At 37.0% G+C, this 14,219-nt stretch overlaps 1 protein-coding gene across 6 annotated transcripts in view; it reads left to right on the top strand.

The window, feature by feature from the left end:
• GREB1 (growth regulating estrogen receptor binding 1) overlaps positions 1-14,219 on the top strand; it is an 86,726-nt gene that overhangs the window by 57,235 nt on the left and 15,272 nt on the right. For 4 of the 6 annotated variants that reach the window (XM_068183445.1, XM_068183447.1, XM_068183444.1 and 1 more), the window contains exons 19-23: positions 1,619-1,734; positions 2,438-2,637; positions 4,380-4,469; positions 5,850-6,442; positions 13,514-13,764. In XM_068183445.1, coding sequence (XP_068039546.1) covers positions 1,619-1,734; positions 2,438-2,637; positions 4,380-4,469; positions 5,850-6,442; positions 13,514-13,633 — 1,119 coding nt within the window. In that variant the 3' untranslated portion in view covers positions 13,634-13,764. Of the gene's footprint in view, positions 1-1,618; positions 1,735-2,437; positions 2,638-4,379; positions 4,470-5,849; positions 6,443-9,564; positions 9,751-13,513; positions 13,765-14,219 lie in introns of those variants that run through there. The other 2 variants (XM_068183450.1, XM_068183449.1) reach the window with 2 other exon arrangements.

Raw genomic sequence — 14,219 nt, 5'->3', positions numbered from 1 at the left:
AATTACAGAATGGCATGTGCTGGGAAGCTTCCTGAGATGGGTAGGTGGGGAGACTTTACTGGAGACAGTTATAGTCATGAGCTGAACTGTGGAGTCTTAAAGTAAAAACAAAAACTTCCATGAGGAGCATGACTTCTACCTTTTACACATACTGCCTGTGACACCTTTCCTGTTCTGCCTGTGGTGAATGCTCAGTGAAGTATTAACTAATACTATTTACACTTGATTTCCAGTAGCAACCTTCAGAAAGAGTTGAAATGCTTTTATCTAAAGGGACTATGAGAAATATATTAAAAAGCCAAAGAAAATGTTCCATTTTTGCTGAATTTTCTCACAAAAACATCACAGTGCAAAAAGATTTTAAACAGCAACTAGTTGATAGTTAAATTATTCCTGTCACCAGCAGGGGACAGGAAGACCGATTTGCTTGATCAGTGATGGTAGTTCTGGATCCTAGAGTGCCCTGGTGTTCACAATTTGGGATTTTACGCTTTCTGAATAATGTTTTGTTTCATGGATTTATTTATATCCTTTAAGTCCAGAATCATGGGTCATCTGTTTAAAAAAAAAACCTCCTTTGTTCTTCATAAAATTACCATCTTCTGATCGCCAAAGCAAAAATGTATTTTCATTCTAGAATGTTGTAATATATATATATATATATGTTATACTGTTTACTCTGTTTGATCCAATACTTGTTAGATGAAGAAATTTGAGATTCAGAGCCTAATGCTGATCTCATTCTGCTATTAATTAGGCATCACTTACTCTGAAAAATCAGCATTAGTTCTGAGTCACATCGTGATTTTGTTCTCTGACATGTATAGAGGGGAACATGAACAGATGTGAGTGGCCGAGTTGTTGTACTGTTGATCATACCATAGATACTCCTTATCTGTAGATCAGTCTTACAGCAGAAAGCACTGACTGGTGAGTAAAGCAATATAGCCTTAAGCTGAACAGTCAAATGATAGACTTGTCAGATTTCTCATAAAGTTACCAGGAAAACCCATAGCTTTAGGGGAGAGTGGGAGAGTCCAGAGGGTTGTAAATGGGGGCAGTGGTGTGTGTTGAACACTTCCAACTTTCTCCTGTTCCTCTAAGGTGAAAAAGTCTCATTTCAAGCTTATTTTCTTCCTTGGAGTCAGACATCCATATATTATCTGCCTCAGGAACCATCAGTATTCTCTTCTCTCCCCCAAAACTCCTGCTCAGCTTTACTCTCCATTGTGTCATATTTGCCATATGCCCTGGTCTCAGTGTTGTGTATGCAGCTTGGAAGCTGGGAGGGTTTTCAGGCTGGAACATACTGTCCCAATGTCCTCAGACTAAGAGCAGACAGATTGCTGTCTATAATGCTCTAGAAACTGTGAGAGCTATCTGTTTTGAATTTGGCTCTGCTGTGTAGCTTCTCTTCCACTGTACAAGTGGATTATTATAATGGATGATAAAGTATGTCTTTCTGTCTTTCTATTTGATATAGAGCTATCTCAAATATATATATTTTTATATATATATATGTGTGTGTGTGTGTGTGTGTGTGTGTATATGCTATTATATAGTTATAGATAAGTCCAACATATAGATATGTCCAACAGTGTTTCTCTACCTTGTATAGATCTGGCAGAAAATTGAGGATGTAGATTGGAGGCCACAGACCTATTTGGATTTGGAAGGCTTGCCTTGCATATTGATATTTAGTGGGATGGATCCACAAGGGGAGTCTTTGCCACGGTAAGAAGATTCACTCTTTCCTCAGTGGCAGTGTTATCCATTGCTTATCAAATAGCTAAAGATTAACTGTGTGATTACTTGTGTGAGAGGAGAACAGATTTCAGTGTTGAGGTGTTTCTTTGCCATTTTTGGGGCAGTTTTTATATCATAAATACAAACTCCATATTGTTGATAAAAACTTCTGTTAATAGCAAGATGTAAATAGCTCCAAGAATATTATGAAAGTTATCCCAGTTTAGGGGAGAGAATGGGTATGTTACATATTAAAAAAAAAGAAGTACAGCTGCTTAGGCTTCTTAGGGTAGCTGAGAAATGTGCATGATGCTGGTATGTGTGCTGCAGGATGTGTGGAGTGCCTTCTGGAATGGCAGCTGGAAGCCAGACAGGATGCCCTGGGGCACTATACGATTTTGTATGTTCAACTGAATCCTATTCTGTGTGTGTTAGGTTTAGAATCCAAATGATTCTTTTTCTTATGAAGATGCTAATGTTCAGTGCAGTAAATTATGTTGTGTAACTGGGTTAAGTGAAAGAAAAGTGTATGCACCACAGTGGTAAGCTTATTAAGCAGAAAATACTGTGTTCTATCTCATCCCTTGTTGAAGCATATCGTGAAAAAATTCCCCTTTGGCTGTGTTTCTCAAAGAGATAAGGCAGTAGATTACAGTGAGTTTTCATACTAACTCTTCCTGTTTCTCTCCAGATCACTGAGATACTGTGACCTACGTTTAATAAATTCATCTTCTTTGGTACGGACAAGCCTGGAGCAAGAACTGGGTTTGGCAGCATACTTTGTGAGCTCAGAAATTCACACAGAGAAAGCAGTTGTGAATGATGTGTTAGAAAGTGACCCAGAGAAACTAAGCAGTACTGACAATGAAGATGAAGAAATAGCAACAGAAGGTATTTTTTATTACTGGTAATAAAATAAGCTGTAAAATGATTAAAAATAATTAGCAAAAGCAGAAATGTATGGGTGAGGTTTTCTCACTTTAGTCTTACTAAGTGAGCTCTGCTCCTTAGTTTTGTTTCATTTCATTGAACCTCTGTTTCCTCACCCTTCTGCTGCTGATGCATTTAACTTCTTGCAGTTCTACTGCTGTATCTGTTATCTCTTATCTCTTTCTGTTGTCTGGCTCCCTCCTGTGTTCCTCCTTTGCCCTGTATGTTCTGACAGCCACAAAGTGGAGCTCGAGTAGGAACACCAGGTGACACTCCCTGTTTAGAAGACCCTCTGCACTCTCCCTCCCCCGCAGGGAAGGGTGCGATTTGCTAACTGAGAAGCAGCAGCAGTGACTGCATCCCTACCCTCAGGGCAGTGGCAGCTCCAACTAAACTGTTCCAGGTGCTACCAAACCCATGCTTACAATGATGTCAGTGATAGATTCCTTTCAAGGAAACAGCTGATTAGTCCCTAGTTTGTAAGGTGTTAAATAGTATGAATAGAAAATATATCTCAACATAGAAACCTCTTAGTTCTCCTTGAAAATGCCCATGAATTCAAATTAATAGTGTAGAGTTGGTGAATTCATTTCTTAAGAAACCAATTGAGAACATACAAATGTGTAAGAACCAACAATAATTTACCCAAGAACAATTACTTCTGGGGTTTTTTTTAGTTATAATTGATGGACCTTATCAGTTATTTATTAGTTCTTTACACTTTTTTTTTACTATCTATTGTGCCTGGAAAACAAAGGTTTTTTATCCCTGTAAAGTATTTAAATCTCAAACAACTTGCTTTCATTTCATTTTCTATACTATGAGGAGGAAGAAAGCCAATTACTGTTCACCTAGGAAGTTCTTACTCACTGAAAATAAGTGAAGAATAAGCCGAACAAAATTACTTTCTTTAATCCAATATGGACTCTTCATAGAGGAATGAAATACCTGAGGTCATACTCAGACTGTGTTCAATGGATGCCTGCTTCAGATGCGATGAGTACTCCTTGTGAGGAGTAGCACTGTCCATTTAGTTGAAGTATGTTGAGATTATACATGATCTGAGTCAAATGGGCTCCTTTGTTGTCTAAGGCTGCTCTCCTGGTCCATGAAGTATGGTATGATCATCCAGAGTCCAGTTCAGAACATGAAATAGGCTTACAGCCTAAGTTTGCTAATGACAGTGCTTATGTCACAGTTTATCACATTAAAACTGTACAGAAATAAGCATTTTAATTTAGAAGCCTGAGCTAGGAATCTCAAGTGAATGGCCTTGATGGCCACCTACCTGAGGATTTTCATAACCAAAAGCTGAGATATAATCTGGCCATAAAGGTGTGTGGGGTAGGAGGTAATTTCATAACATACTGACAAAATAGAGCTTTCCCTGACACTGGATTAGTGGGGAATGTAAGACATGGGTTGGAAGAGAAACCATGGTTGAGACAGGCCTAGGTATTACCAACTCCTGGTTGCAGCACTGATTTTTGTGAAGCTATTGCAGCTCAGCATAGGTAAATTAGACTGTAGGCTGATCCAGTATTCTGTGGTGGGAACAGATACTGGAAACAGTGTCAGGATGAGGACAAACCCCACGCAAACCCTTTTGTACTTTGCATTATTTTGACAATATATCTGTGACTTACAGGCTTACCTAAATTATATTTTGATTTTGTTTTCCCTTACTATAATTCATGAAACAGGTTCTACTTCAGAAAAGAGAAGTCCTATGAAAAGAGAAAGATCACGTTCCCATGACTCTGCATCTTCATCTCTCTCTTCAAAAGCTTCCAGTAAGACCATAAGATCATCTCTGTTAATTTAAGTTTAGGACACAAAAGAGACCTTAGCTTATTTGATAAATAATAAAAAGCATAAGTTACTAAGGTTTTGATAAGGCCTGTTTTAATGGGATCACTTAATATGACTAAAAAATATAGGGATTAGACTTCTGAAATATAGGAAAGAGGATCTTTCATTGCTTGAAAAATTACCATGCCACGGGGTGTCCAAACTAGGTGCTTCCATGTGGGCTGCTCATGGCTCTGTGCCCTCAGTTCATCCGTGGTTAAAGAAATATTTTTATTTCTCTTTTTTCTGTGCCCCTGGATACTGGTATTTTGAGGGATGCCACAGTGGTGTTACTTGCAGCCATTCACAGTGCTGGTGACACTTTTGTATTTGTTGCTAATGGCTATTACTGACTACTTTAGATTAATAGACAGGGCATAGCTTACTGTTTCTTGAAATCAGGAGAAACTATTCATTCAAAATGTGGGGTTTTTTTGAGAACCAGGATGGTTGTTTTCAACATGAGAGGAAATCTGGTTTAATATATGTTCAGCCTTAGGCAGATATTTCTAATACCTTGTATAGACTGATTCCACAAGCAGTTCTCTGTCTACTTTGAAGACTGTGAAATATTTGCATGCCCTCTTTCACTAAGCATTAAGGATGCTCAGAACCATTTAACATGTGTTAAACTTTCAAAAAATCTTAATAGTTAAAATATATAGGGTAAAAATATATAGAAAATCCACAATTATCTGTGGGGTGTATCTACATCACATATTCCCAGCCAACATTCATGAGTTCAGTATGTTCTCTGAGCTGACCCAAAGCTGTATGAATGCACTAATGTATTATGTAGCACCAGGGACTTGAGGGCTGCCAGGTTTTATTAGATCAGCCTAAATGCTGCAGTGACACAGACATGGGTGTCAGAGCAGAGCTGACTCAGAGGACTGCCTTTAGATGTCAGTCTGAGTAGACATTTCTGTAGTGTGGTGGGGTAATAGCCTGGAAATACTTTTTTCCTTCAATTCATTTAAACAATAGTTTCAGTAATTTTGTATTTGTCTTGAGTGATTAAAGTATCTGGTGAGCACCTTAAGCAAGGAATGTAGGAGGGAAATAGAAGACAGAGCAGTCACTGACATCTTTCCTATGCACTTCAGGACTTTAAAAGCCACTTCCTGCATTGAAACAAATACTACAAACTAGTCCCATTATGGCTTCCTGCACGAGGAAGGTCAAAGCAAAAGGGGAGCAAGACTGCAATGTTTGCTGGACAATGTATCAAGAGGATTATTTGTTGTGTTTTGTTTAACTGTGGCATTGACTAGCAGAGATAGTTGCACTGTGTTAAAATACAAATTTTCTTTTAATTACAGCATTCTGCACTGAGTCATCTCCTCCCCAAGCCCTAAGTAACAGCACTGAAGAAACTACAAATAACTATGAAAGGCAGAAGCAGAAAGTAGACAAAGGGGCACAAACAACGATCAGCAAACACTTGCCACCAGTAACTGAACAGCTGGATATGAAACAAAACATAAAAAGTACCCAAGTCTCCATCACCTCATCATCCTCCCCACCTTTCTCCTCCTCTTCTTCCTCCTCTGCACCTACTCATAACTCCTTCATCCTACAGACATCTCAGTGCTCCATGACCAAAGCATCAAAACAGCCTCCTATAGTTTTCCTGCCCAAACTGGTTTATGACATTATTACTTCTACAGACAGCAGTGGACTTCCCAAATCCTCTTCCCTCTTGCCTTACCATTCTGTTATGTGGGCAAGTTCTTTTCGTCCTCTTATGAGCAAGATGATGACGTGCACAGAGCAGTCTCTGTACTACCGCCAATGGACGGTTCCCAAGCCAATCCATATGGACTACAACAACAGAAATGAGGGCAGAATGGACACCTTTCACCCAAGGAGGCTGCTGCTGAGTGGGCCACCACAGGTGTGTAAAAAGAACAAGGTATTATCATTGATTTATTTTGTTAAAGTTTATCACAATCTCAGAAAAAATATTTAGTTATTATTTTTCATACTTGAAAGGGTGTGTTTTTTTTGTGGAGAGTAAATTACTTATATTTTATTTCCTAATCCCTTCTAATAAAAATATCTTCCTTTCTTTACTGTTAGCCTGAGTTCCAGTAAAGGGAAGCTGCAGCAATATTCACTTTTCAGTCTCTCTCCATTAAAATTTTTTAAAGACAGTTTGCTCAAAAGATAGATTTCATATGTAATTTCAGTTTCTTAAAGTTTAATATGCATTTACATTTTAAATAAAGAGCAAAGATCTTAACAAAGCCACTTTCTTATGTTCAATGTGAAAGCAGCTGGGAGTTTGTAATTAAATTATTTCCTTTGCATAGCAGACAGAAATAGAAGCCATTGTAAATAATACATGTAAGAAGGCCAGTTCAAAGTAGCAGAGCCATATTTAAAAGATGAGTAGCTGACTCAGGAGTTTTTTACATAACTTTGAAAATATATATGGAAATGGATCCAGTTCTAAGAAGTTAATTCTCGTGTAAATTCTCTAGGAATGTTCAGCACTTATCTCTGAGCATGGTAGCTCCTAGTTAAGTGCACATGTTACAGGCTACAGGTTGTATTGTGCCTCATGTTTTACTGAAGGATGAAGCAACAAGATAGGAAGAGGCACCGTGCCTGCTGAGAGCAGATATATTTCCGGTGAACCTCAGAAGTCAAACAGGATAAATGCAAACCAAGACAAAGATGTTTCGAGTTACTGTAACAGCAACCCAAAGAATTGATCCAAAGATAGTTACTGAATTCGCTTGCCACATGATCCACGCTTCTATGCCCATCCATGGCAAAAAGCAACTGCATATTGCTATTTGTTAAGTTGTTGTTTTCCATTGTATACCTAAATATATGGTGCAGAAGAGCGGAAGGAGCATAAATGGGCTCTTCATATTGGGAATTCCCATGGATGTTACTCTGATTCATAAAGGATTCCAGAAAATATTCTGATGATCAGTTTTTCACTGTTCATTCCTTTGATCTAAATAGTTTGTGTTTGCCAAATATTGAGGTATTATGTGATCAAGAAACTGAATTTCATACTCAGCTGCAGCATAAAAATGAATACAATCTGGAGAGATATGTTCATTTTTATCCCAAAAAAAACTCCAAAATGACAGTCTGTAACAAAATAACAGGCTGTAACAAAATGATAGGCTCTAACTTCTGTTAGAATTTTATATTGCATTCACATCAATCCCCATAAAAATGCGATTCTGAGAGCCATCCTAAGCATTCGGATTAGCCAATAAGAAATTTTTTCCTTGGTATTCATTTGCTTTTGAGTCCCAAATGTCAACTGTGGATCTCAGAAGAGTCATTCAGAGATTTCTGACAGCATACTACACATGGTGAGAAGGTTTTGATGCTTCACACTCTTGATATTTGCAATTTAACTATGATCAAAGAGGAAGTTTGTTTATTTGTCAGCCCACTTTTCACTATCAAAAGTCTCTGTTTTTTTTCCAAGTATGGAATAGGACTACTGTTCACTCTCTGTACAGCTGTGAATTTCAGCCTTGGTAACAATTCTTTTACTTGAAACTCCATCTCTTTTTCAGCTGTCTTCACAATGCAGGTTATTTCCTAGTGTTGCATTGGGTCCTAGAGTTGGATTAGTTCCTAAAGGATGCTTTTTATATGTTTATTAATTTTATATTCCTCAGTTCTTTCTGAAGAATATACCTGTTTCACACAGAACAAATTCATGCTCATCAAATCAGGAGTATCATATTTTCTTCCTAAATATAAAAATGTAGGGTTATATATTAATTTAATAGAATTTTACATTTATTATTCCATGGAAATATCTTCATTTATTTCTATCTTCATGGAAAAAACCAGCAACTTTTCTACCTTTACTATTTTAACCTCCCAAAGTACTTAAAACATCCATAAACCAAACAAACAGCTTTAAAAGTATGTGGGTTAATTTAAGGTATAACAGTGCAGTGTTTCTTGAAGGGAATAGTAGTAATAAAATATGCAGAAATTAGAATTACCCTTCTCTTTTGAGAAGAAACAATTTTCCTTCCTGAAGTAGGTTTTATTAATTTTTTTTTTTTGATAATATTAACATTTCACATGGACTAATACTTACTGCATCAAGAGGTATAGACAGAAATGAAAACAATTATTAGACAGCTCATATCTAAATGTTGGTAACATCTCAGCCAAAGTATAAGACTGCCAGAGTAGTATCTTCCCAAAAATTACTAATTACTTGTTTTCTTTATAAGGTAGCAATTCCTTTACTAAAATTTAAATCAGGAAGCAATTTTCTGGTAAAAATGAAAAAATACTAAATCAACAGAGCAAGAAAACTAGGCACATTAGAGAATCAAAATGACAATTCTCACTGTCAGGGAAATTAGTAAGAAAATATGCTCACCCTTCTCTCAAGGGTGAGAGAAGTTTTGACCAGTACATATTACCCTATGTACTGGTCAAAATATTTTGCTGGAAGAATTGACACATTTGTACAAGGACAGTTACATACATTAGAAGATAATAAATGTCTTATTTTTACAATAGGCTTTAGGAAATGCAGCAAAAGCTGGATAGGTACGGAATAATTTATCTGTAATTAGCTCACATGATCAAAGTGAAGCCATTGGTTAGTGAGTGTAATTTAATATACATCACCATGAGCAATACATATCATATCTACAGCTCGACGTCTGTTCCCTGGTAAACCCACACAAATGCCTATATGGAATTCTAAATTCCCTCAAGTATTTTTTTTTTCAGAACATTCATCTTAAAGTTCCCCAAAGTGCAGATCAAGATTTCGTATGTTTGTTTTTTAACTGGATTTTACAATTTAGAACAGGCATTTTCCTGAAGCGTGGAAGCTGCTGGTGAGCACAGCTCAGTCCTGTGTCACGACATCCAGGGAATGGAGCAAGCATGTCTTAAGACACTTCCTGAAAAGGAAAACTGCTGCCCATATTATTACTCTATTAAAATCTCATTACAAGGGGTGTATATACCATTCAGCTTATGTAAGAAAAATACTAGGGAGATATTTAATATATCTATTATTAGCTGTGTTTTAGAAGAATGTAGCATGTGGAAACACGGAGAAGAGCCATCAACATTTGACCAACTGTCTGTGGATCATCAGCATGTTTTCTGCAAATCATCATTGATTCACAGGCCACAGTTTGAAAACCACTGTCATGGTATGTGAAGAACTGTCTTACCTGGAAATTAGAATAGAAAAGCCCTGTGGAATTATTTCCCCTTTCACCATATTCCTCCAAATGTTGAGGCCTGAAATCAGATGATGCTTTATACCAACATGTAAGATTAATATAGTACTTCTAGCAGTTCTGGTATCCAGCATCTGGAACAAGTTAAAAAAGGAAGCTCATTACTGTTACACCTTCTACAACAGCACTTTTGGATGTCATTCCATGAATGCATGGAGGCACACATGCAGTTTATCTCACTGGAATGCTCTCTCTCAGATTCTTAGTTGGTTTGCACTCTATCCTTGATATCTATGGCAAGCAGAGTTCAGTGGTCAAAATCTTTGGAGAGCTTTCTTTTCCCCTCCTCTTTGGTAATACATGTTTTGATACAAAAACTAGACCTTCATATATACGTCAAATTTTCTTCAGGAAAGAATTTGAATTCATAATCCTTCCTCTTCCTATAGCTACACCCTTCATGAATGAAGCGCTGCAGAATAAGCATATGCTTAGTATTTTAAGGGTTAAATCATCCCTGACACTAAGGATGAAAATAGAAACAAAACCCTGAAATCTCAATAGGCCCCAAATTTCTTACTTATCATCAGTTTTCACAAGATTTGAGATTTTCATTTATTATTCTTCTGGGATTTTCTTCTTCCAAGTCTGATTCTTCAGCCTTCTGTCTTCCAAAGTCAGGTAGACAGGAACAAATTAGAGTAATACCTCCACTATTTGGGAATATTGCCCCCCAAGTGCCTTATCTTACAAAGTGCTGAGCACTGCCACATATTTGAGGAACCTTTTTTCTGGAAAGTAGATTTGTTTGTCATAGTGGCCCCTCTCATGTACATTTTGTTTCAGCAATTGTAAAAATGCAGCCCAGTTCTAGGTTCCTTCAGTCTTTTAATCTGTTTGCAACTTTGGTATCTAGATCAAAGACAGAAGATGGGGAAAAACACCTTGCTCAGAGTACTTCCTCACCAGTTGTTGTCATTATGAATATATCATGCTTAGCCCAGAGTCACTAGTTAGGATCAGCACAGCATTGTGCTTGGCTTCCCTAAAGCCATGTAAAGCTGCAGAGCAATCAGGTTGAAAGTTTCTTTTGAGATCTCCTATTTGTTGCAGTTAGGAGATAGAGGATGGGCAGGATCCCATTATGCAGAGGATTATGCTTCAAAGGTGTGCATATCCTGCTTGCAGGATCTCTCTGTAGCTACTTAACAGTGCACAAACTCTTGAAAATGGGATACTGACAGATGGGGCAGGGGCTCTTTGGAGAGATGTGGAAGTTGTGGTTTTTGACAGTTATTCAGTATTTTCAAACAAAGAAAAAGTCTCTGTGCTATTCCATTTTTTCCTAGAGATGGTACACATATAAAACAGTACAATTAATTTTAAAGGTGCATTTAGTTATCTGGGTATGCTACCAGTTCACTTGTTCAAGATTCTTCCCTTCTGGAGTAAATGCTGATTGTAAACGAGATGTCATTAATTTCTCATTTTCTTTTTGAAAATCTTCTCAAAATGACCTGAAATAGGTATTCTCTCTTTCACCAGTTCATTTATTGAGCAGCAAATGCAGGCAAATGTGCTAGTGAATGGAGTCCAAACATGAATGCTGCATGCGCTTAGCCCAGTCTCTGGCACGGAAACATTCTAATAATATGGAGTTATTCCTGAAAGTTCCCAACAGCTTTTTACATACAGCATTGCTCATATCTAGTAGTTCATAAAACTCACAATACTGAATTGGAAACGTTTAATGTGACAGATAATGAGATTGGGTAAGGTCTGATGCATGCAATAGCCTAAGTGCATGCATTACAGTTTAATGTGTAGCACTTGTCATCCTGTGGTTTCCACCATTTTTGACTCATGACCCTGCAGTTTTGTGTACACTTGAGCCTGGTGACTGATGCTTTTCATCTCAGCACCAAGCAGCAGTAGCCTCATCACTCCCACACACATTGTGTAAAGCCATTGGCAAAGACTGGACCCCCAAGGAAAGAAAAATACATGAGTTTGATAGAATAAAATCTTAATGCATATCAAAAAGAAAACGTAAGGTTTTCAATGGGCTGTTCTGTTAACAATTGTAACTATATACTTCAAACAGATTAAGAATTAATTTTTATATCGATATCTAATATCAAGGAGACAGGTGTGCTTTTGATAAATGATCTCATTTGAAATTAGGAAACTGTTAATCTGTCAGGCTACCCTGTGTTTAATCAAAAGATGATCAGAGGCATTTTAAAAGAGTATGTTCATAAGAGAATAAAAAGGTAATTTCAGACATGAGGAAAACAAATGAAAGTATTTTCTTTGTTTGCCTGAGATGTGGGAAAATAAGATGCTTTTGATTTAGCTGCTCGATCAGTAGCCATTGCAGCCAAGTTTAGAACCTTGTTCCAGGGTCAGAGGAAAAATTCTCATTAGTTTCAATGGATTTTACATAAAAACAAAACTGGGAGTTAGAAACATCTGGTCCATGGACTCACTATAGTCCATGCTGTCATTTCCTCTGTTCAAAGTCACTTTTTTTTCTGTGTTACTCCAGGATGACAGAGTTGTGTGCTGACATTTGATTCTCAACAGAAAACAGGGATAATGAGACCCTTATCCACCCTTTGCAGGCAACTGTTCAAACTGCAGTCTGATATGAAAAACAGCAGATAATGAGCTTTGACCAAAACAAATGTCTATTGCTTCGAATTTAAAGCCTCCCTTCCTCAAGTGTTGAGAGAAAATGAAAGTTTTTCTTGTCACAGTTGGAAAATAGTAACTTTAATACTCCGTTTAGCAATTCCAACACCCTGTGCTTCTAGCAGTAAGGGAAGTGAAACTGTTTTCAATTCAACAGTAATATAGACCTCATCCAAAATCTGGTGCCACTTTGTGAAATCAGACAGTTGCTGTCCAATGTGTTGTAACTGATCTACATATTAAACTCTCCCACACACACACAATCATGGTTTTTAAAGCTGCCTGCTTAGACATGGCCTTATTTACTTGATGTTATCATCAGCAAACTACATGTGGCAGACAGAGCAAGCCATTGAGTAAATCACTGGCTGTGGCTTATACCTTCCAGCAATAGTCTTGATGTTGTGAAGGGAAAATTTTTACACTGTGTTGGTGGGGTGAAAAAGAAAGGAGAAAATGATATTTTAAGATAATTTAAAAATGGATTTTAAAAGGTAATTTTAAAAGATTGGAAGGGAAATAATGTGTTTTCAGCATGAGAGGTGGAAGAGGACATTGTTGCACATACCGTGTCCTTCAGGAGTGGAAGTGGCCAGCATGAGCTCTCCCAGGGATGCATTGCCCCTTTTACTCCTCAAGGGAGTGACTGTACTTCAGTAGCAGGCAGTGTACTGGTAAATCATATGGAAATGAAAGGCTTGGGATAATTCTTTAGTCATCTTGTAATTCGAGGGGGGTTTTGTACATTTTTATGAGCTTATATGATTTTTAAATGTTCATTGCCTGTGTAGAACCTATGTTATGATGTTATCATCAGGAGAGAAAATTCTTGTCTGTGGGCCTGTAATTAGACCTGTGATATAAAATGTGTTTTTCCAGCTAGGCTCCTGCACAGAGAGAATAAAACTGTTGAACATTAAGCTTTTCATTTATGCCAAAGAATATACAAATAACAAGGATATCCAAGTGCTGAATATTAATATTCAGTTTCACCACAGCTACAGTTTCCAGATATGTGGAAAACGAACATGGTGAAAAGCAAAATTTTACTTTTTTTTTTTTTTTTTTTCTAATTTATATGTTTACAGATAGGGAAAACGGGTGCCTATTTGCAGTTCCTCAGTATTTTGTCCCGAATGCTGATTAGACTGACAGAAGTGGATGTTTATGATGAGGAAGAAATCAACATTAGTAAGTTCCTGATATAAAAATATTCTGCAGACAATAGAAAATTGTTATGCTAAATTGAAATATAGTTGTCTGTATATTCCATGCCTATTCTATCCTATTCACCTTTGCAATTGCTTTACATTATATAAATACTGTAAGAAAAATTTTCTGTGATCTTCAGCTGATACTTAAGAATATTTTATTATTTTATTCATCATTAAGAATTTAAGCAAAGAACATACTTCTGGTTTTTGTGGAAAGGGGTTGACAGCATTTATGTATATTAAATTATATCCAGCCATTGGTCTTCAGTGTAGAATTGGAATGAACGTTTGTGGTAAAGCGTATAAAAGGAATCACTGAAATTTTGTCAGATTTAAACTATAAAGAGCAATGTCATATTTTCTTATTACACAACATTACTTGAGGGAAGGAAGTTTCTGCTCTCTAATATCTAATTATAGTCCAAACTTGCTTTATTTACAGTGTATTAGTCCTCTATGTTGCCAGATGTATTTCTGTCAGACTGGACATGAAGATAATTTTTAAAAGGTAGAGTTGTGTTGAGGTGCAAAGTACATTTGCGCAAAAGTTTACCTCTTGGTGCATAATGACATTGTGTCA

Source organism: Anomalospiza imberbis, chromosome 3 (genome assembly GCF_031753505.1).
Source record: "Anomalospiza imberbis isolate Cuckoo-Finch-1a 21T00152 chromosome 3, ASM3175350v1, whole genome shotgun sequence".
NCBI classification, from domain to species: Eukaryota; Metazoa; Chordata; class Aves; order Passeriformes; family Viduidae; genus Anomalospiza; species Anomalospiza imberbis.
This window is presented reverse-complemented; position numbering and strand designations above follow the sequence as displayed.